The sequence below is a fragment of the Apostichopus japonicus genome, chromosome 4 (assembly GCF_037975245.1).
Source record: "Apostichopus japonicus isolate 1M-3 chromosome 4, ASM3797524v1, whole genome shotgun sequence".
In the NCBI taxonomy this organism is placed as follows: domain Eukaryota; kingdom Metazoa; phylum Echinodermata; class Holothuroidea; order Aspidochirotida; family Stichopodidae; genus Apostichopus; species Apostichopus japonicus.
This window is the reverse complement of record NC_092564.1, coordinates 14,770,425-14,791,673: the sequence shown is the minus strand read 5'-3', so window position 1 is coordinate 14,791,673 and position 21,249 is coordinate 14,770,425. Positions and strand designations below refer to the sequence as shown.

At 37.3% G+C, this 21,249-nt stretch overlaps 1 protein-coding gene across 33 annotated transcripts in view; it reads left to right on the top strand.

Moving 5' to 3' along the window:
* The window catches only part of LOC139966539 (neogenin-like), a 117,782-nt gene that overhangs the window by 60,037 nt on the left and 36,496 nt on the right, over positions 1–21,249 (top strand). For 32 of the 33 annotated variants that reach the window (XR_011792693.1, XR_011792690.1, XR_011792692.1 and 29 more), the window contains exons 4-10: positions 5,504–5,697; positions 6,970–7,117; positions 9,061–9,203; positions 15,451–15,726; positions 19,114–19,387; positions 20,091–20,239; positions 20,764–21,057. Coding sequence is in view for 30 of the 33 variants with exons in the window: in XM_071969661.1 (XP_071825762.1) it covers positions 5,504–5,697; positions 6,970–7,117; positions 9,061–9,203; positions 15,451–15,726; positions 19,114–19,387; positions 20,091–20,239; positions 20,764–21,057 (1,478 nt within the window). In the remaining 3 variants the exon portion in view is untranslated. The remainder of the gene's footprint in view (positions 1–5,503; positions 5,698–6,969; positions 7,118–9,060; positions 9,204–15,450; positions 15,727–19,113; positions 19,388–20,090; positions 20,240–20,763; positions 21,058–21,249) is intronic. The other variant, XM_071969670.1, reaches the window with a different exon arrangement.

Sequence of the window (21,249 nt, the reverse complement as noted above, 5' to 3'; positions counted from 1 at the left end):
ATTGTTCGCTTTCAAACTTTTCCCATTAAAGTTAATTGCTATTTGTGGCCCTCAATGTCTGGCAGATTGAACAAACATGGATTGCCTTTTTGAAGCCTTTTGTTATGTTAAATTTATACTAAAACTGTTAATTGTCAATGGTTTGACCCTTCTCAATGTCTGCCTGCAACGAATGCCTTTCCGATGGCTTCAAATCAAACTCCCATTGGGATCTTAAAGACATTTCTTGCAATGGTGAAATTTAAGGGAAAATCATGCTGCATGATAGGCTCTTAAAGCCTTTTCTCCATTTTTAAGACGATCAAGTGTTCTGCTATAAAGAATGCAGTGGAATTGTGAGGCACATTTCCTTTTTTTATATGAAAGAACAACCGTGAACTTAAAACTGACAAAAATTACTCTCCATTTGCGTCAAGAGAAGAGTGGAAACGCATTCTTAGAATATTCAAATCCTTGTTTTGCCGTAGGTGTGACTGTTTTTGCAATTAACGATATAAAAGCTGCAGGTTTTTTTCTTTTTGTAAAATCAGTGGTTTAATTTAACTAGGTCTACCTCTGACCTTGAAGCTTTGCATTATGTATCTTAATATCCCAGCTCTAATAGTGCTGACATTTCACTCGGTATGTCTTACCTGCAATGGCTGATTATGTACATACTTCAGTATGGAAATGTTTGTTAGAATTTCAGCAGACCTTTACAGGCTTTTGACATACATTTGATGGAGGTCATATACAGTAGATATATAGATATATATATATACATATAGCAATGTTCTGCATAGCACTGGAAAATGAATAAAAATACAATATAGAGTTTAGGCAATGCTAAAAAAACAAAAAAATCAAGACATGCTGGTTAAAGACCTTTAAAAAATTTAATTTATAACTGAGGCTAATACAACCAACAACAAGCGAGAAATGTACTTAGAAAAGAAATATGCTTCAGTGACTATACACAGAAAACAGGACCAAAACAGAACAGGATTAAAGAGCTTAAAACAGATGGAATAGGCCCCTAATAACAAAGTATGGCTAATACAACCCAACACAGCAAGAGATACGAACAAAGAAGAAAAGCTGCAGAGAAACACTTTTTAACAGATCAAATTTTGAGTTTATGCCACGAGGGGATAAAGTGCCTAAATTGAAAATCAGCCTTTTTTCAGTCATGAGTCTGCATGGTCAATATCATTACCCCTGGATGACAAGGCCCCCCTGTGGTGGAAAGAAATCAGTAATATTACAGTGGGAGGGGGAATTGAAATGTGAGCCAACCGGAAAACAAAAAGATTTAATTTGATAGAACGCACATGCTCAGTCACATACGGTCAGCCAATCTCCGTTTTTTTTCCGCCGACATTAAAGAATGTTACAACCTTTATTCAGGCTCAAGAACCAGGCTGTATAATCACACTAAGAAGTAATATGTGTACACAGAGTATAAAGAATACACAACAATTTCGGACGTTAACAAGGTAATTAGTTATGATATGCTTCAAGATATGGCTATATCCTTTGTGTTGGTTTTACAACTTCATGAATTTAAGTCCGTCATTAACTCATTATACGTTTCTGTTGGCCTACATGAAGAGACATGGACCAAAAATATTCTCCCTTCAGTCCCCTAGCCTTGTAAATATATTCTCCCGTCTGTCGGCAGTTTATGATGTAGGCTACATGTTTTGTCGGTCGGGTACACCCATGCAGATGATGAGGACAGCATCTAGCTACATTTTCCTCATGCATGCAGCCTCTTTAAAGTTATAAGGCTGTAAATGGTGGGGCCTCTTCAAAAGTGAAATATCGACTCCATTATACCTTGAATTTTGATGATCTGCATTTAAGACGGGTTATGGCTCAATTTGAAGTCCTTGAGTAGACGGGATAACTAAATGGAAAGAATTCTTTTAGTGCAATGGATTTTGTTAGTTTTATAAGCCCATCAATGTAATGAATAAGCTTGACTCATCAAGAAAAAATGGAAAAAAAAACTAAAAATGAAACATTTATCAGACAAAAAAAATTGCAGGATGTTTTTTTGGGGAAAATCATATAAGATGCTTGTAACTGTATTTAATAAAGGTCTATGCAGGTTAAAGAAAATTGTTGACGTAAAACATGCTATTTTCAATTTCGAAAATCTTATATGTTGCTTTAAGGAGATCTCAACAAACATCTCCTAGTAGGAAATAGTCTGTGATTATAGTGATGATAACATCAGGCCCTGGCAGGACGATTGCCTCAAATTTATATTTCACTTTGAAAAAATGACTTTTGTTTCACCAAATCTGTTTTCAAGAATATGAATTGCCCGATTCAATAAGATACATAATTCAAAGATTTACTGTCGATAGCCATTTTTTTTTTTTCGTTTCGCCTTTTAAACATGGGGTGAGAATAGCTTTTTAATTTGACGTTTTTCTTTTTTATCTCCTGCTGGCACCGAGCATCCGAAAATTTTGGTTCTTTTTTTTCTTTTTTTGTTGGGTATAGCGCTTTAGTTTCCAATCGTAATTATATATCATGATAAATCCAGACTTGTGACAGTCCTGGCATTTAGGGTCTTACATCGCTATGGTAACTTACCCCTAAAGGCAATGAAGAAATTCAGGAGAAAGCTGCATGAAGCTCAGAGAGAGGACGACTCTGAAGAATAAATATAGGTATTAACTTAAACAGCTGACAGCTGAGGCTGACGTTAAAAGACACTGCATAGTGTTTGTAGAAAGCTGCAAATTTTCAGTGAATGGAATTGACTTCTTACAGCCCACACGGAAAGAGAACTTAAGCCTACAGACGGCAGGGATTCAGAAAATTTAAGCACTGATTTAAATATTGAAATGTCAACAATAGCTGTTAAATATCAGAAGTGACAATTTCTATCCATGGATGCATGTGGCAAGAAAAGACAAAAAAAAAAAAAACAGTTGGGATATTAAAAGTGAAAAGTGAAAAATGGCAATATGCTTTACTCTGGTGTGAAATATCAACTTGTTGACTTGAATAGGAACAGGACAACTGTCTTAATTAGTGCAGAATACTTTGCTAATTGCAGTCAATAATGATACCTTATTGTGTCCATCAATTTAATCAGATCATTTCAAATTAATTACATCTCAATTTATATCACATCAAATATTTTCAAGCATAGATTTATTGATGTGTCGTATTTTAATGTTGACTTGATTTAGCCTTGTTGGATTTCATTTTGATTCAAGTAAATTTTTCAATACTATACAGTAGTTTAACATCCCAAATTATCGGGAGAAGTAATTTAAACATTCATCTCATCTCAAAGAACAGAGTAAAAGATACTAGTTTTGCTAATCTCTACGTGGGGTGTATAGTATATAAAAATTTGAAAGAGTGCATGGGTATGGAATTTGTTTACTGATTAATTATTCAAATTCAGCCAGCCAAATGTTTTCATACTATAGGTATGTCTTACGTTCGTGTACCAATTGCAATCTCTAGTTGAGTGGTAGGTTCTTTTTCTTAACGCACCCTATATAAATCTCCACAAATTGTAGACACCAGGAATAAACTGTGATTACTAATATACGTACATCACTATTTGTCAATTAACCACTAGTAGTTTAAGTACCTATTTAAAGATGGCAAAGTTTAGGTACTACGAAGCCTATTTTGTCGTTAACCTTGTTAATCATAATGGCATTGTCTACATATATGCTTGTTTCTGATGTAATATTTTCTGCATTTGGTGAAAGCTGGTTCTAACAGGACCCCATGTATTCTACCATAGTGTAGGTTTTGTTTAGGTGGGTGGGGGGGGGGGGTGAAGTACCCTAATCCATGCAAAAAATAAACAGGGAGTTTGCCTTCTCAAGGTTAAAACAGTGGTTGTAATAGTTTCAACTTTTCATAATTACAGTTTGGTATGGTTGCATTTTTACAGCCAGGATTACAGAAAAACCCCAATTTGATGTTTTAGCAACCTGGACCAACATCTTGACTATACTATTTGTGGCGTATATTGTTACAAGGACATTTAGGGACTTTAAAACTAGCCACTACAATGTGTAATTTATCTTATTCACTGAGCAACTGACCAATTATATTTTAAAAGCAATCTTAAATTTAGCCATATCTTTATTACTGTTAATAGCTGCTTCTCCTGACTGTCAAGTTTCCATGTAAATTTTATCAGACAATTTTCTGTCAGACAATGGATCTTTTCATGAAGTCGCAAACTTTTGAAGGTTTTTGGGTAATTTCGTCACTCCTGGTGCCAGTTTACATGCTTGACTGAAGAAATAGATATATCTGTTATCTTAATATTCTTCCTCTAATGGAGGAGGATGGAGCTGCAAGATTCAATGCAAAATGCAATTTTTATAAGGTTTTTTTAACCCATCGCTGTATAAATTACAATCGTTTCTAGGTGGAGTAATAATGTACGTTCGTTTCGTAGTCACAACATAGAGCACTTAAAAAGCAAATTGACTTAATGTAGGTTCTAGTTGTCCTTGGAAGAATTTATAATGTATTTTAAATATAGTTTTAGGTCCTGGGTGTGTGGGAAGTGTTTTCTAATGTCTTGATTAAAGAGTCTCGTTTGAATTAAGAAATGACCCCAACAGTATGTGGACTGACTGGATCGGTCTGTGATGTGCTAAACTTGGTACTTCAGCCACTTTCATTAATGAGGATGTAAACCTTACCTAATCATCCACCAAAATATGCCCTTTTTAATATAAATCTGCATGAAGGAATAGTTAACAGGTTTTTCTTTCAAGTGATATTTCATTGTTTTTTTTAAACGAGCAAGCAAAGCCAACCTCTCTTTATCCTTTGTGATAAAGATTTATCTGAATAACAAAGTTCCCAATACAGCTGGGTAGAATCTGATCCATCAAAGTATATCAGAGTGTTAACAAACAAAGCTTAAATGACTTGAGCAAGTCTAAATATGATATCATTGAGTCCCATATGCTTTCCCTTTTTTTTGGTGCTTTTCATTAGTTCAGTTTAAACAACGTTTAGTTTGATGATAATAGAAATAGGTTTTGTAATTTACGCTGAATTTAAATGTTTAAGTTGTTAACATTTCCCTAAGAGGGGCTTTGGTTTCACTTTTTAAATTTTATGGTGAAAATTATCACATGAAAGAACAGGAAAGTAAAAAGATCTTTAACACAAAGCTACAGTAATTTTTCCTTTGATATTGAAGGGGAATTGCTCATTTCAAATGTAAATCAAATATTAAGCTATTAAAGATGGTTGGAATGTGTTTTACCGTCATTTCTTTTTAATAGATATGTCACATTTTTACTATCAATCAAGTTTTGTGGTTTGTCACATAGATAATATCAATTTTTCACTTGCGAGGCTATATTTGGTGGTATTGGTCAGTTCAGGCCATTTTTTCCTTCTCCATTCTTCTTTCGTCATGAAGTCTTTCTTATACAGAATAAAATTTGACGTTCTTTTGTATGAGTGATTGGTTAACTCACGACTTGCGTTTCATTTTTCTATATTGAAGATGGCAGAGAGATAGAGCAAATATTGATCTTACGGAAGAGAGGGTAGCCTCCCGATACAGTCTGCTACCGAGTGGAACGCTAGAAATCCAAGACATACGATTTGAAGATGAAGGTTCCTACCGTTGCAGAGTGATATCCCCTTACGGTGGCATGCAAGAACTGAGTAGAGAGGCAGAACTGGTTCTTCGAAGAGGTACACCATTTTGTATTGGAAGCAAAAAACAAACAAAAATCAAAGTATTTTCTTTCAGGAATTATTTGTTTTATGTCGATGTAGTTGCCCTCCTGGTGTTTCTCCTTAGAGAGAACGATGGTGTTCAAAGTACCGCAACTTGATGTCAAAGTGCAGAATTAAAGTTTTCCACAACAAAGCAAGATGATGGTTTTAGGGACAGTTAATATGGTCGACTGTTCAGAAAGTTTTCCAAAGTACCTGCCATGAATTTTGGAGCTTCCAAGGTTTTCCTAGATATGAAGGGAGTGTTCAATGATCGACACAAGGGAATGCCACAAGTGATGGAGGCTGCTGAGAATGTGACCGTAAAATGGGTGTGGCTTTTGGTGTGGGTGTGGTTGTCGGTGTGGAAGTTTTGTATATGGGTGAACATTATTTGACCCTATAGCACACTTTTAGAACCCATAATGTTTACCTTTATGTATCCCTCATAATGTGGGATAGGGGAGGGCAGGGGCAGGGGCAGGTGGGGTAGGGGATGAGGAGAAGCATTGTTGGAGAGTTAGGTAAATGGAGATGGTATAAGCAGGGCGAAAGTAATTGCATGGCAAATACCAGTTTCCTTGTAGTTCACTACAATACAGTAGAGAGGGCTTGATAGAAATCCTTCCATGATTGCGATACAGATAGGATTTCAAATGACCCATTAATCCTGCAGCCGACCATTTGGTTCTCCATTATTCTCAACCATTCGAACATGCAGTATAAGCAGCAGGTGACTGCTCTCACATATTCTGATAGTAAGTAAAAGTTAAATACCCAGGTATACTCTGCAACAGAAAGACTAGCCAGGTTGATAATACTTTCTATGACATTTTCTCCCTCTTCCTGCCTTGCCGTCGTAAGCCCATTTGGAGATGCTCACTTTAAAAATGATGAATCTCTTTGCCAGAGATCTCTATTAACTTATTTAGGATTAAACAGTGATCTGTTATGATACTAATTCTCAAAATAGCCTAATGACACATTTTGTAATCAATGCCTGGCAGGATAAAAATGTTTAAAAAAACACAGCAGGCTTTTCCAAAGTAATTTTTGCAGTGATCAGTCATCATTTTCATGCATATAATTTTTTTTTGTCTTAGTTTTTTTTTTATGTTCTTCTTCAGAACTTATATGTATTGATACTGTCAGATTAAATTTAAATGTTAGAATTTTCTCACTCAGTTATAGTGAGTATTATAAAATTCCCTTAATTTTTGGTTTCTTTTTTTTTTTATCATTTCAAAGGCTCAGCAAGTAGTTCAAGGGTCTTTGAATTTGCCACAGAACCACAGTCCAATATTCTGCTGAAGATTGGCTCTCCTGTCATCCTAGAGGTATCCACAACACAACCTGCAAAATTTAGATGGTTTAAAGATGATGCTGAACTGTCTTTGTAAGTATGCTATATAGATATAAATAATTGAAATTGTAGTGAGTTGGAGAATCCAGAACAGTGAAAAAACTTTCAGCCTCCACAGGGATTCGAATTCGGGCCTCCCGCTTTATATGCTGACACCCTAACCACTAGGCTATGGACGCTGATTGTATGTCCAGAGGTTCGAAACCGGTAAGGAAGGTCGTAATTCCACTGTAGGCGTTTGTCACCTGTATCCAACAATACTAGTTCTGTCTTTGGTGACCTATTTGCCTTATTTAGAGATCAGACATGATGCTAACCAACTCAAGTGGTTACATATAGTTACATACAGTATATATATAATTGAAATCGTAATGAGTTGGAAAATCAAGAACAGTGAAAAAACTTCCAGCCTCCAGCAAGGATTCGAACCCGGGCCTCCCGCTTTATATGCAGATACATATATATAGATATATATATAGATATATATTTACATATATATATCTATGTTTCTTAAAAAAAAAAAAATGGAAAAAAAGGCTCTCATATGACGTATGTGGTTCATTTGTGCCAAGTTCTAGCAGCTGAGTCATGGATCTAAAACAGTGAAAAGTAAACAAAATCCCTCATCTCCAGAACAGCAGTAATCCACGATCAGCACTGTTAGATAAGGAATTGTTAGATAAGGAATGGAATGTTTTTTTCATACGAATTCAAAGCACCACTTGATAATATAAACATTTGCAGACTGAGTCATAAAATGTAAATACTACAGAAAACCTTTTTACTTACCACTTTGTAGACATAAAATTTGTATTTTCATTTTTGATGTTCATCACCCCCTCACAAATGTCTCATCACCCTCTCCAACCCCTACCCCCACCTCCGCCCCCCCAAAAAAAGAAAGAAAGTAGAGTAAATTTTGAGCGTGATATTCATGAAGAAGAAAGTGCCATTCAGGCCAAATCATTGGATACTTTTACCATGTCTTCCTCTAGCTTTGAAGCTATGTTTCAAGCTCTACGGTTCTGACAGTCACCGACTAGATGTCTCTCTCTAACATAGTCGGCGTGTATATATTCGGTGCGCCGAGTCGCTCGATAAGACACACCTTTCGAACACCTGCGATGAATTTGTAAAGTGTTCGTGAGTTGTCATTTATCGTACATACGCATTGGAACGTCGAAATTCACGGAACCGTCTTTTGATTTTTTTTTTTATTGCCTCGCGCTACTTAACTGCCCTTAAATTTTTATTGACGGGGGGATGTGGCATTAGCAGTCCATTTGACTGCGGCAGCCTTGGATTTAACTGCACCAGTTTTTTTAAATGCAGCCATTTGTCAGTTTTCATGCTTGCTTGTCAGGTTCTCCATATATTAGAAGCACGTTATTTACGGGTTTCGAGTGCTCGCAGATTATCTTAAACCTAACAACTTAAAGTCAATCATACTGAGAAGAAGTAACTCCATCGGCTGCTGCATCTTAAAGTGGCACATTTAAATAAACAAATTCTGTTCAATTGGATGATCACTAAACATATAAAAAGAGGAGAGGTAAAAAAAAAAAAAAAAAGGAAAAAAGAAGAAGCTATGTCATGTGGTTCGTATCAAGTTACTTCCAGGTGATGAAATGCAAATGAGTAAAAAAAAAACAACATTCAGTACGATTTATTTTTAGCATTTTTTTAGAAGAGGACATATTTTTCTGAAAAATTTCTAAAGAGATTTTGATCTACAGTTGCTAAATAGTGTAACCAAGCAATTGATTATCATTCATCTTCTTCATGAATGTCCAATCACTTTAAACAATTCCTAAATTCTTTTTATTAGGGCTATTCTAATTTATGAACTCAAGATTCTTCTTTAATGCTGTTAATTAATGTCTGAAACACAGAAGTGGCTTTACTCATTGTACATACATTTTGGAGATGTAAACTTCACAAAAGTTTCAATGATCATGTGACTTTTAATTTTTCAGCCCTGGTGATCATTATACCCTTGTTGGACAGGGCAGTTTGTTCATTGAGGAACTTCAAGAAATACATACTGCCATTTACAAAGTAGTCGCAGAATCTATGGATGGGACCTTGATTGAATCAAGAACTTCTGTGTTAGCATTAGGTAAGTGTGCACTTCACTGAAATCACTAAACAAAGTACCTTGATAACCGACCTGAATGTGAACTTTAGGTATGTGAACACTTCGGGGAGAAGTATACAACCATGTACATTGGGTGAGCCTTGGGTAAGTGAACACTTACCTGGAATCAACAACCATTGGTCAGCACCAGATGTTTGCCTTAGTTAAATGTGCACCTTGCTGAAAATTAACAACCTGTCTGCTAGCCATGGGTAAGTGAGAAACTCACTGGATGTCAACAAGCATGAGATGTGTGTAGCAGGAGACCTCATAGCATTTGGTAAAGGAACACCTCATTGAAATCATCAACCATGTCAAATTGGGTAGTGCACCCATGTGTGAGTCTAGAGCAAGAGGAAGTGAACACCTCACTGTATTAAAAAACTGTACATTGGTTAGTACGCCTATGTGTTAGCGTTGGGTATGTGAACGCTTCACTGAATTTAACAACCATGCATGTAAAATGGATAGTACCTGGGCGTTAGCCTTGGGTAAGTGAACAGAAATATACAACCATGTACACTGGGTAGCTCTATAGATGTGAGCCTTGGTTGAATGAGCACTGGACTGACATCCACAACAGCATACAAAGGATGGCAGCTACACATTATTTTTGGATATGTGAACACCTCTCTCACATCAACAGACACAAAATGAATAGCATATATATTCCTATGTGTCTGCTGTGGGTATACAGAACCCCAGACTGAAATTGAGATTCTTACATTTCCAGAGAAGGATGGAATTTAAGCATACATTTTCAGAGAAACCTGTAACGCTTTTAATTGTATGAATAACTTGCTTGTCCACTTTCTCTCCTTTTTTTCCCTGCTGTTTTTGTATCTTTCTTCGATGAGACTGTTTTGTGTTCTTGAGAATCACTGTAGTATTAATTGTTGTTTTGCGAGTCCGCAGGCCTCCTTACACGGTGTGGTGTGTTTTCTCTTCTTCTCTTGGATACATCTGATCCTACCCGTATTAAATTGATGTTCTCTATGTCCTTGCATCTCCCTTGAGTAAACACTCGCCAAGGAGATTTGATTATTCCTTCTCTAATTTAGTTACCCTCCACTTAACAAATCGTCTCTCTTCTTGTAACAGCAAGAAAGAAAGCTGTTATGAAAAGGGCAAACATACTCAACCACTGCAAAGAGGGGAGATATCCTTTGCCTCTTTGCATTATAGCAAGTAAGCAGAGATGGAAGGAATTGATTTTGTATGTGTCTATCGAACTAATTTCATGCTTCAACTTTGTCATTCTATGAAAGCTGGAAAATAAATAAAAACTATCGGCAATTCTGGAATATATATGTACATGATACGGCATCTCAACAGTATGTGGAATGAAAACAGAAGAAAAGAAAAGGACATTGTTCAAACGATGGACTCTGCCCGCACAGAGTGAGACACGTATTTTGTACAATCACGAGTGACTGGTGTTTAGATTCAAGTGGGGGAGAGTTACGAGAAGTAATCTGTCATATCGGGAAAGCTGGGTACTAAAATTCTTCGGATCTCACGAAGTGAATTTGCAGGACAGCGTAAATCAAGAGTGACTGAAATATCAGATACGAAACTGAGATGACAGGCAACCTGTACAGAAGTTGGTCGTTCGCTAAATTTAAATGTGGCAAAACTTGAACAGGTCATAAATGCTGTAGTTTATTCTGAAAGTAACAATGTTTCCAAAAATGTCTGCAGGGGACAAGGTTGGGACTGTGATAAGGCATATCCACTCCTGAAAGTTGCCTTCTTCAACCGAGCTTTTTATGACTTTGTGGATGGCACAATTTTGCTTTGTTTCATGGTGTCTGGGTGTGTAACATGTAGGCGAGGTAAATTTTGCATTGTTTTTTCTTTTCTTAAGAAAGAAAAAAAAACGAAAAATATAGAGATCCTCCTCTACTTGTATCCCTCCCTTCAGGGCATCTTTGCAACATAGACTCGAAAGTGTCATAAAAAAAATGCATACCAATTTTAGACACAACATTGCACATGTTTTATAAATTATATTAATAATAATAAGAAAAAAAATTAGTTCATATTGTCAAACTAAATATTTGCAGATATATTATCCATCCTCGTTCCCACTGTCGAGGTATTTCTTGGAATCTCGAAAGCGCTCATCTTATACCGACTCTTCGATATGCCTCAAAATGATGATCATAGCTGTTTTCAATTTGAACCTTCCACTACCTAGGAAAACCAGCTGACACACGAGATGGGTGTTAAGAGGTATCGAGCATACCCATCCCATAAATTAAAGAACTGGATCTTCAATTGGAATATTTCTCTGATACAATCATAAAATTGGTTAACAACACTGCACTTGTCAGACATGTTGTGGTGCTTGCATTTTTTTCCCTGTTTTTTCTTGTAATCTGTAGTGTGACTGTATGGTACATTCATCCAATCCTGATCAAAAATAACATAGTGGCTTTCTTTTGGGGAAGTTTTATATTTCTCAAAACGTGATGCATCTCTCCTACGAATCACGATTTCATAGTTGCTCACAAAACCAGTGATATGCCCTTCCTCGTTCTATAGCATATTGATCGGTCTACATGGGATGTATCTCACACCCAGTCTAAAGTCAAAAGTTCTGTTCTTTTTTTCTTTTCTTTTTGATTTGACCGTTTTGATGTCAGTTTTTCCGAGACACTGAATTTAGATAGATCATAGCGGATCATTGCAAGATTTCAACCAACCGCGGGGATGGACTGATTCCCAAACACTTTGTGATTTTTTTTTTCCCCTTTTTTTTTTGGCTTTCTTTGTTCTTCGTCGTCAAGTCCAGGAGCCAAGAGTCAAGGAGTGGAGGTCATGTATGTCAGTATGCATGTAAATGGATAGCTATCAGTAACTTACATGTCTAAGTAGGTACTTGTTAAAAATTCAGTCCATGATGATGCAAATTGCTCTGAGAGCTGCTCGGCCTGAGAGTAGGTCATCTCGAATCCAGGGACATCTGCTAAGATTCTCAGTCTCCAGCAGCTGAGGGGGAGAGCCGGCAATTAGCTGCGAGATGTATCGTAGCAGAAGGAAGAATATGTTTTCCCTCCGAGCATTATCACCGCCAAGTTGTCCTCAAGTGTCGCTCGGTCTGAGAAAGTCGGTATAATTTGAGGCACTGTATACTTTACATGCTCACAGTTTTAAATGAGCATGTTTTGGCTTGGAATCTTTTCTATCGACGGTCGAGTGGTACTAGTTGAAAGTGAGTGTTGTGATGGAATCTATGTTCGATACAATAAATAGCAGTTAGCTGCACTGAGGGGGGGGGGGTACAGTGGGGATGAGGAATAATTCAGTTTATGTTGAAGACAGCTTGAGATGGACAATCAACCACACAGAAATGATTACGGTTCAAGGAGGAGAGGGGTTTATAGGGATGTATAGGAGAGGGGGGGGGGGTTGGGGTTGAGGGAGGGTTTTAATTTGGTATGAAAGTTTAAATTTAGTCTGAGGTACAAAATTTAGTTTGATACTATGTAGAGCCTTGAAAACCATTCCTCTCGTTCCAAGGTTGTGTTTCTATAACATTTCTAATTTTCGGCGAAACTATGCATGCATAGACATGCAAGCGTATCCTTACTTGTCAAAACTTGTCAAATTAAAATTTGTTCTCTCCCAGCTTTGAGGTATTTATTTTCTTGACACGCGTGTAGCTATCCTTGGATCCATCCTTAACTGATAATGGGAGGCTTGGTTTCACCAAAGCTTGAAACAATTAAGCCGTAATGGCTGGCCTTTGGGCTGAATCGAGACTGTTTATGGGGGCCCACGATCTTTTTTATCAAGCATCTAGATTTCTCCTTTTTTTTTGTCTTTTTCGTTTTGAATTTGGATACTGTTTTTTAGAGGAACGTTGTAACCTTAAATGGAAAATTCCAAAGGCAGACTATGTGACAATCACAGAGAGTTTAATAATAAAATTCTACATGACTAGATGTGAAAATACCATATCAATATCTCATTGCTAATCCCAGATATGGATATTTGATGGTGACATATTTGTGCTAGGTGAACCACCTTCCTCTCCCCCATCCCCACCCCCATCCCCACCCTCATCCCACCTCTTACTCCAGAAGGTGGGTTACAGTTTGTCACCTGTGATATGTCACCAATCTGACATTCCTTCAAAATCTTTCCTATTCTATGATAATCTTGTTGTTTGTCCTTGAAATGTGATACAAAATAAAAATGTTTGCTTAATAATTGTGTAACTTGATTTTTAAGTAGTCAGCACAATGCCAATTTTTCTTCTGTGGATAAATTAATTTCACACCCTATTGATCCACTTCCCCTCCACCTTACCCTCCCTTGCCCTCCCCTTCCCCCTCCCCTTACCCATCCCCTTCCCCCTCCCCTCACCCTTCCCCCCTCCCATACCCCCTACTATTACTTGTTATTGGAACTAACTCATTGTATTTGCTTTTGTCTAGATTCAAGAAATATTTTGTTTATTTTAATAACCAGTATTGGTTTTTAAAATAACCAGTATTTGTCATCTTTCATAGATATTCTAGTATCTTAGGCTTCCTCCATAAAACGTTTCATAATATGATCTTGAATTTTCCTGAGTCCTTCATACCAAACATCAGTTGCTCTAAACTCTCCTCCTCCCCCCCCCCCCCAAAAAAAAGAAACAGTTGTTGAAAAAGTTTAATAGAAGAGTCCTCTCTCTCTCTCTCTCTGAATTTGATACTTCTCATCTACATACATCACGAAAAGAAAAAACAGTTGCATATCGGTACTTTGCTTCGGCGTTTGTCTCTTTATTTTTCCTCCGTATTATTATATTCTCCGACGTAATTCTCGTAGCGACACCATTTTCACCCAATTGTCAGTTTCTGTGCGTGAAAAAAGAAGGCCTGTGTTGGATTGTTTGATACTTTGCGTCTCCAGTTGTGGCATTCCGCAGACAGTTGTGCGGACTAATGAACCAGTAGGGTGTTAAAACTGGCTACTCTCTCGTTTGACTGGCGACTTCAGAGGGAGAAACAGGTTGTTGAACGCATTACACTCGTCTAACTTAATTTATCACTTATTTATCATTTCATTCGTGGCTTATTAATCATAATTTTCTCCGTTTTTTGGGGGGAGAATGGATATCCGGTAGGTCAGACGAAATACAGAAAATATGTAAAAAAGAGATATGGCTACTATTGTAGTCGACTTGATGATAAGAGATTTAAACGGCGTGATGGAAATTTCTCTCGTCTAGTCAGCGTGTCATCATCCTGCTAGTGCTTGTAATTCTTTCTCATTAAAGGCAGAAGCTTTCCACTCAGTTTCTGCACTCAGTTCATCGCTGGGCATTATCTAACAGTAGATTGTAGATATTAAGACAGGCACAAATTGCAGACATAGAAGGTTGAACATCAATAAAATTGGGATCATACAAAACTTTTTTTTTCATTCCTTCGATACTTTTCTTTCTAAGTTAAGGCCAATACTTGCATTCCTCGAATAAGTTGTTAAAAAATGTGGGCAAACAAATCATGTTAAATAATGTTAAATAATTTAAAAAAATTGAAAAATCTTATATCAAAAATGAAACTGCCATTTGAAGGAAAACAAAAAATTAATGAATAAAGAACGCCCTAAAACACAAGACATGTTCCCACCATCTTATGATAAATAAAACACTGGCCATACACTTATCAGTGTGACCTCTTTGCATGACTCACATGCCTTTAACTTTTGGACTGCTGCATGGCAATCTCTTCTCTGTTATATCCACATTCCTCCCTCCCCCATCCCCCATGGGTGTGCCTCCTCCCTCCCCCAGGGTTGGAATGGAGCCTAATTTACCACTTTATCAATGATCCAGCCATCAATCCTGATGCCTTGAAACAAGCGTTGCATACGGTGCCTCGGATGAAAGTAGCATCAAGCCGCGATCAGAAAAGAAATCAGCTACACAACCTGGCGGTGCCTCCAAGTACCTCAGATGCATCGGTGCACTGCTCCCGAATCTGTTCCCCTACCCCCCTACCCCCTCCCTACAAGAAGAAATGGATCAACAGAAGAAAATAAACATATATTTATCATATGTTCCAGTGTGGTTTGTCATTGACAGAATCCAAATGTTCAAATTTGCTGAACAGAAAATAGTTTTTTCAAGATCTCCAGATGAAGATTGTAATGAAATATACATGAGTAAATGGTAAATATGCATTTTTGATCATTTATTAACTTTGATTAATTCTATTTTGCTTTGTAGTTCCTCCATCCTTTACTGTACTGCCCGAAAACGTAGCGGTCAGGGAGGGAGACATCGCCATCTTACCGTGTAAGACCTACGGTATCCCTAATCCAGAGGTGGTCTGGCACAAGGATGGTGATCCCATCAACATCGGGAACGACTTTCAGATTGTCCAAGGACAGAGTTTGAGTATCAGCAGTTCCTTGATCAGTGACTCGGGCTTCTATCAGTGCATAGCAACCAACACATTAGGCAATGTTCAAAGATCCATGCAGTTGATTGTAGTTGGTCCAGGTGAGAACAAAATTGGTCAAACCCCTCCCCCACCTCCAACCCCACCTCCCCCCTTAATAAAAAAGAAGGCAGAGAAGTCTTGCCAATAAGGGTTTTCCAATAAGCCAATGTGGTCCCCTAAACTAAGCTGAGTGTGGAAATTTAGACTGTGTTTATTCTTGTGAATGTGGCTTGAAGGAAGAGTTGGAGACAAATATGTATAGCCGAAAGCAAATCCATCGAATATTCTGTTTACATAGATCTGTTCCAAAATTGTGGAATCTGAAATTATGGTCAAGAACTATGCTATGAAACTGTTAGCTGAGTTGTTTGTTAGTAGTAAGGAAGCAACCAAACAGTACCATTGTCATGTGCCCTACATGTACCAGGAGACACTCAGTGTATGTTGTGCGTGTGACACATGTATGTGTATGTCAGTTTGATTTCTGGTCAATAGTTAGTCACCCTAGAAACATAAACAATAGGCTAATAGATGAATAATACCCGTTTGTTCCAGACCTTTCAGTTGTCCTTGGAGTGGTTCCATCTTCCCCTTTCGTTATCGATCAGCTTTTGGTGTTCTTTGGTTCAATATTTTGCATCCTTATACTATTTTGTTCCATATTTTCATCTTCGTTTCTTTTGAAGTTCTGCATGTTTCATCTGATTTCATTGGAGAGCAACACTTGTCTTATTCACTTTGTATTTTAAGTCATTTCTGTCTTCTCTCCTGGATAAGGAGAGTTTAATTTTTGATTGATCACCTGTTTCAGTCCTCTGTGACATTGTGTTACCCACTTTTCTTTGCATACTATATATAAAATAAAAAGTTTATATATAATATTTTATATATATTTTATATATATATATATATTTTATATATATTAAAATAAAAAGTTTATCATTAATTTTTAAAACTTTGTCAATTTTCATAAACTGGGGTGGTGGTACTGCAGAAACTTCATTCTTAGAAAAAGTTGTTTAATACAAGTATAAGTATTCACCCTTAAGTATTAACAAGAAAAATGGGGTATCTGGTATAGGGGTGGGCAGATTCATTCCTTAGTTTTGAGTAAGGGGTATTCTTTGAAGGGGGTTAGTTGGTTATAGTATCTAACACCACAGAAATTTGACTCTGCCATAAATGTAAAGCCCGCTTCTCACTATACGACTGATAGCAAACCGAATCAACTCAACAACAGTTGGGTGGAAAATCTTTCATCGTGAAGACTGACCGACTGGATTGTTTCTTTAGTTTCTCAATTCTGTGTTAGCTAGTAGACTTTACTTAATTTTCACTGACCGACTGATCAGTGCACACCACTATTTGCTGTTAACCAACCAAGCTCGTTTAGGTCACAGGCGAATTTGTTAACCCTGTGATTGGTTATATTTGTGAAAACTGCACAGTTTTAGTTCTGAACCCCCACCCCCAACCCCCCCCCCCCATCCCGCAGACTTCATGTCTGCAGGAACTTCCTCGTAGCAACAGTCGGGCTTTGATCAGTCGTGTAGTCCACTACAGGCTCAAATCTTAGTCCGCTCTTCATGGGACCCTGTTATTTCTTGAGTTATGTTTCTGTAGTGCTAGTCAAATAATTCTAACTTAACTCTTTTAGATAAATATTTGGATGTTTATTAGTTGGATGAACCCAAAATGGATGTAGATTTTAGTGAATATGTTAACCAAGCAAAAGCCATTCTGAATATTTGTATTAGGTTGGCTGGTTGGAAATATTTATGGAAACACTGGGGTAAATTTCTAGTTCTTAATATCTTGGTTATTTGTAACTTTGATGGCTTATTATCTTTAGAAAACTTCAAAAATGACGGTTCTGGCTTATAATGTGTAGATTCTTGTGTAGAAATATACAAGTAGCCACAGTAAATTGTACCTTATTATGTTATGTATGCCATGCATGAATAGTTAGCATGATTGAACGACATGTAGAAATATCTTGGAGAGTAACATCAGGCAATGCGCAGTGATGCCGATATCATTATAGTACGCATTACTGGCTTCACATTATGAGGAATGTACTTTTGTTGGTGAGAATGCACTATTGACCATAGCACAAGCTATGGTAGTAATAGCCGTTGGTGAGAATGCACTATTGGCCATAGCACAAACTATGGTACAAACTATATGATATAAACATGCAACACAGAGGTCATGCATACATTCCAAGTTACCAAAACTGAGTTTTCAACGGAAATTCTTATTCTTTGTCCTGATATAAGTGATAGACCAAAATCAATATCTCAAAGAATTGAACTTTATTGCAAAAATTGTTTTTTTCTTGTTCAACCCAACGACACCAGTGAATAGCTGTGTATCTAACTATTACTTGAGTCCTAGAAGTTGCAATATATGTGTGTGTGATCAGTCATTAATATATATGGCTATATATAGGTATTAACACAAATCTATTTATAGAAGTCACATCCCACTAGCTTCATGTTGTTCAATGTTGCAAGAGTTAATTTGGATAATAACCTAAACTAATATCTCAAAAGATTTAAGCGAATCTTTTCCAGAAGACTAAAGAGAGAGACAGCGTGAGCTATCTCTAGTATATCACTCGATTTCTTCGACTGATATCGGCAAAGCTCATAATGAATCTTCCCCTTCACATTGAAATGCAAAGAAACTGGAAACAATACTGGAGATATGCGATAAAATTACGTCTTCGGAATTTAGCTTGTATTTCGTTTCTGTTTGGCAAGAGACGGAGGTTTCATATTGTTCTAGACAAAAATCCAAAATCCAAATAAAGAAAAAAGGAAAGGAAAAGAAACCAATCTAACTGAAAGCTTCTTTAAATAATGTTAGCCTGCAGTGAGTTCCGCATCCACTGGTGCATTTCTTATGTAACGGTATAAATCGTAAGTGGTAATTACGTGAAATGAATTCGCTTGGAAAGGGGATTGCTTGGGATTGCTTGATGTTCTATGAATGGTGCTTTGTCGGTTGAAGTAATTGTGCAGTAAAATCATTCATCCCGTTAAAACAGGAAGGAAATTGGTTTAAAGAGAGTGGAAGTTTCTTTGTTTGTATTTTTAGCTTAATTGTTTGGCAGATTAAATGTCTATGAATTATGGCATCACTCATAGTTGACCATATCCTTCTTCTACCAGTTTCTATGTATTATTAATAATGTAGTTTGTCTCTTTTCACAATCTTCTTATTATCTGCATGTCTTTTCATTTAATTTATTGTGGTATAGTTTTGCATGTCATTTTCAGTTGTTTTTAATTTCTCATACTTATATTTTAATTTGCACGTCATTTTCAATTGTTTTTAATTTCTCATATATATTATTTTTTGCATGTCATTTTGTGTTGGTTCTCTCTTTTTGTTTTGCATGTCTTTTTGTTGTTGCCTTTACTACTTTGCATGCTGATCAGGGGAGCCTCTTCCTGTGTTACCCACTCTTCCACCCGCTAGCACCCCTACGACTCGGACTCCTAGTACGACTTTGCAGACCACCACCAGTCCAGCTCCAATTTCCTTTCCTATAGATCCACCCTCTGGTCCGGTGCCTACCATGCCACTCAGGGCCACTGTATCCAGGATCAGTTCCAGAACTGCCTTTGCCAGCTGGGACCCGCCCCAGACAACCAACGGAGAGTTCGTTCGGTACAGGGTATCCCTTGAAGCTGTCAACGACCCAAGTATAAGGTATCCAGTGAATTATATCTTTTCTCTGCAGACTATAATATATATATAAATATCTCAAGGCTCAATTCTACTACTGCTCCCTAGTAACCTGAAGAAGGTAGGAATTTTGATTGGGAGGTGGTGGAACAAACATCAACAAAAAATGACTTTGTGTACCAATGGGTAGGATTTGGGAGGGGGGTGGGGGGGGTTGGGCGGTGGAATATATTTATAGAAAAACGCCTAACATGTGACACAAATAAAAAATTAGACTTAAAAAAAAAATTTTTTTGCAGTATCTGATACAATTTTGTAGGATTTGAGAATTCCCTTCCATTTATGAAAAAGGTAAGGGGACATTAATAGTTTGGTTTAGTTATTAAAATTTACACAACATCAGGTCAAAGGTTAGCCCAACTTGACCTTATAATGCCATAATAATCTGAGGATGACAGAACCTGCAGAGAAAGAAGTACTGACCCCTTTGACTTGCCCCTTTTATTTGGTATAGGATGCCTGGAGAGCTACAAAGAAGTATGTGAGAAGGTTATTGCTTGAATATATAGTTGGGTTTATGGAAACATGAACAGACCAAAAACTGGCTTGAAAAAGAAAGGAATGTTTTTAGGAAAATTTTTGCAGCTAATATATCTAGGTTAGGCGCATCCATGCCTCTTTCAGTACATGTATGAAGATTCTTTGGTAATTGTGACATCTGTTTCAGGACAAGGATCATATCCGTTTCCCAAGAGACCTCAAAGCTCATCCGTGACTTGAGGCCGGATACCCAGTATCGACTTAAGGTCCTGGCTATAAATGACAATGGTCCTGGAGAAAATTCTAATCCAATCGTCTTCACAACGGAAGAAGCAGGTATGGATTTCTTCTCATTTTGTCCATTTATATGTATCTGCTTTTCATTTCATAAAATGGTCAGAGTGCATTTCAGAAAAAAAAAATATTCAAAAATACTTTTCTAAAAGTCCTTTTTTGTCTAAAGCTTGATTTGTTTTACACTGAATTTGGAATAAAACATAAGTAGATATATCACGATGAGAATGATGAATGGACTGAGAAGGCAAAGTTTTGTTTTCCTAGTTACATGACGGAGAATAATGTATCAGATACCGCATTACAAAGCATGTGATGTAAAATTAGCAAATCACTATACAAATACAAAGTTGTATAGCAGGTTCTGTACATATGAGAACAGTCGTTGATATGAGACAAAAATGATCGTATGTCTCCCAGTAGACACATCCCATACTCTTTACACAAACTGTTTATGAATCGACAGCCTTTGATCATTGTACATCTGGTGACGTTAACATTGAGGACCAGAGGTGATGAATTGGTGTTAGGATATTGAAGAGTTCTTCTGCCCTTTCTCTCAACAGTTCAAGTGCCTGAGCAACCCCAGAACTTAGAGGCAATGACGCAGTCATCTACATCAGTTTTAGTCACCTGGCAACCTCCTATCGACACGTTTGGCGATCTTGAAGGCTACAGGCTCTACTATGCTAAGCAAAACGGTCTAGCTAGTCGAGAGGAGGAACTTCTGGTCAGAGGAACATCCACTGTGGTCGAAGGGTTAGACCCTTTCACCAACTATGGCTTTAGGGTGATTGCAGTAAACGAAAATGGTCCCGGGGAATCCACAGAGGCTACTCAGGCTCAGACCTTCTCTGCTAGTGAGTTTTTGTTAGTTATAACTCTTCTGCATAAAAAGCACCATGCCAGTCGCTTTCTACATAGGCAGGGAAGTAACATATACACACATGTGAGCATGTTCTTTAACGCAGGTTTAATTGGTGTTATATCTCTCAAATTGTGTGACTCAAAACCTAGCCAGCAAGGTGAACAACTGCTCGTTAGGCGACGAT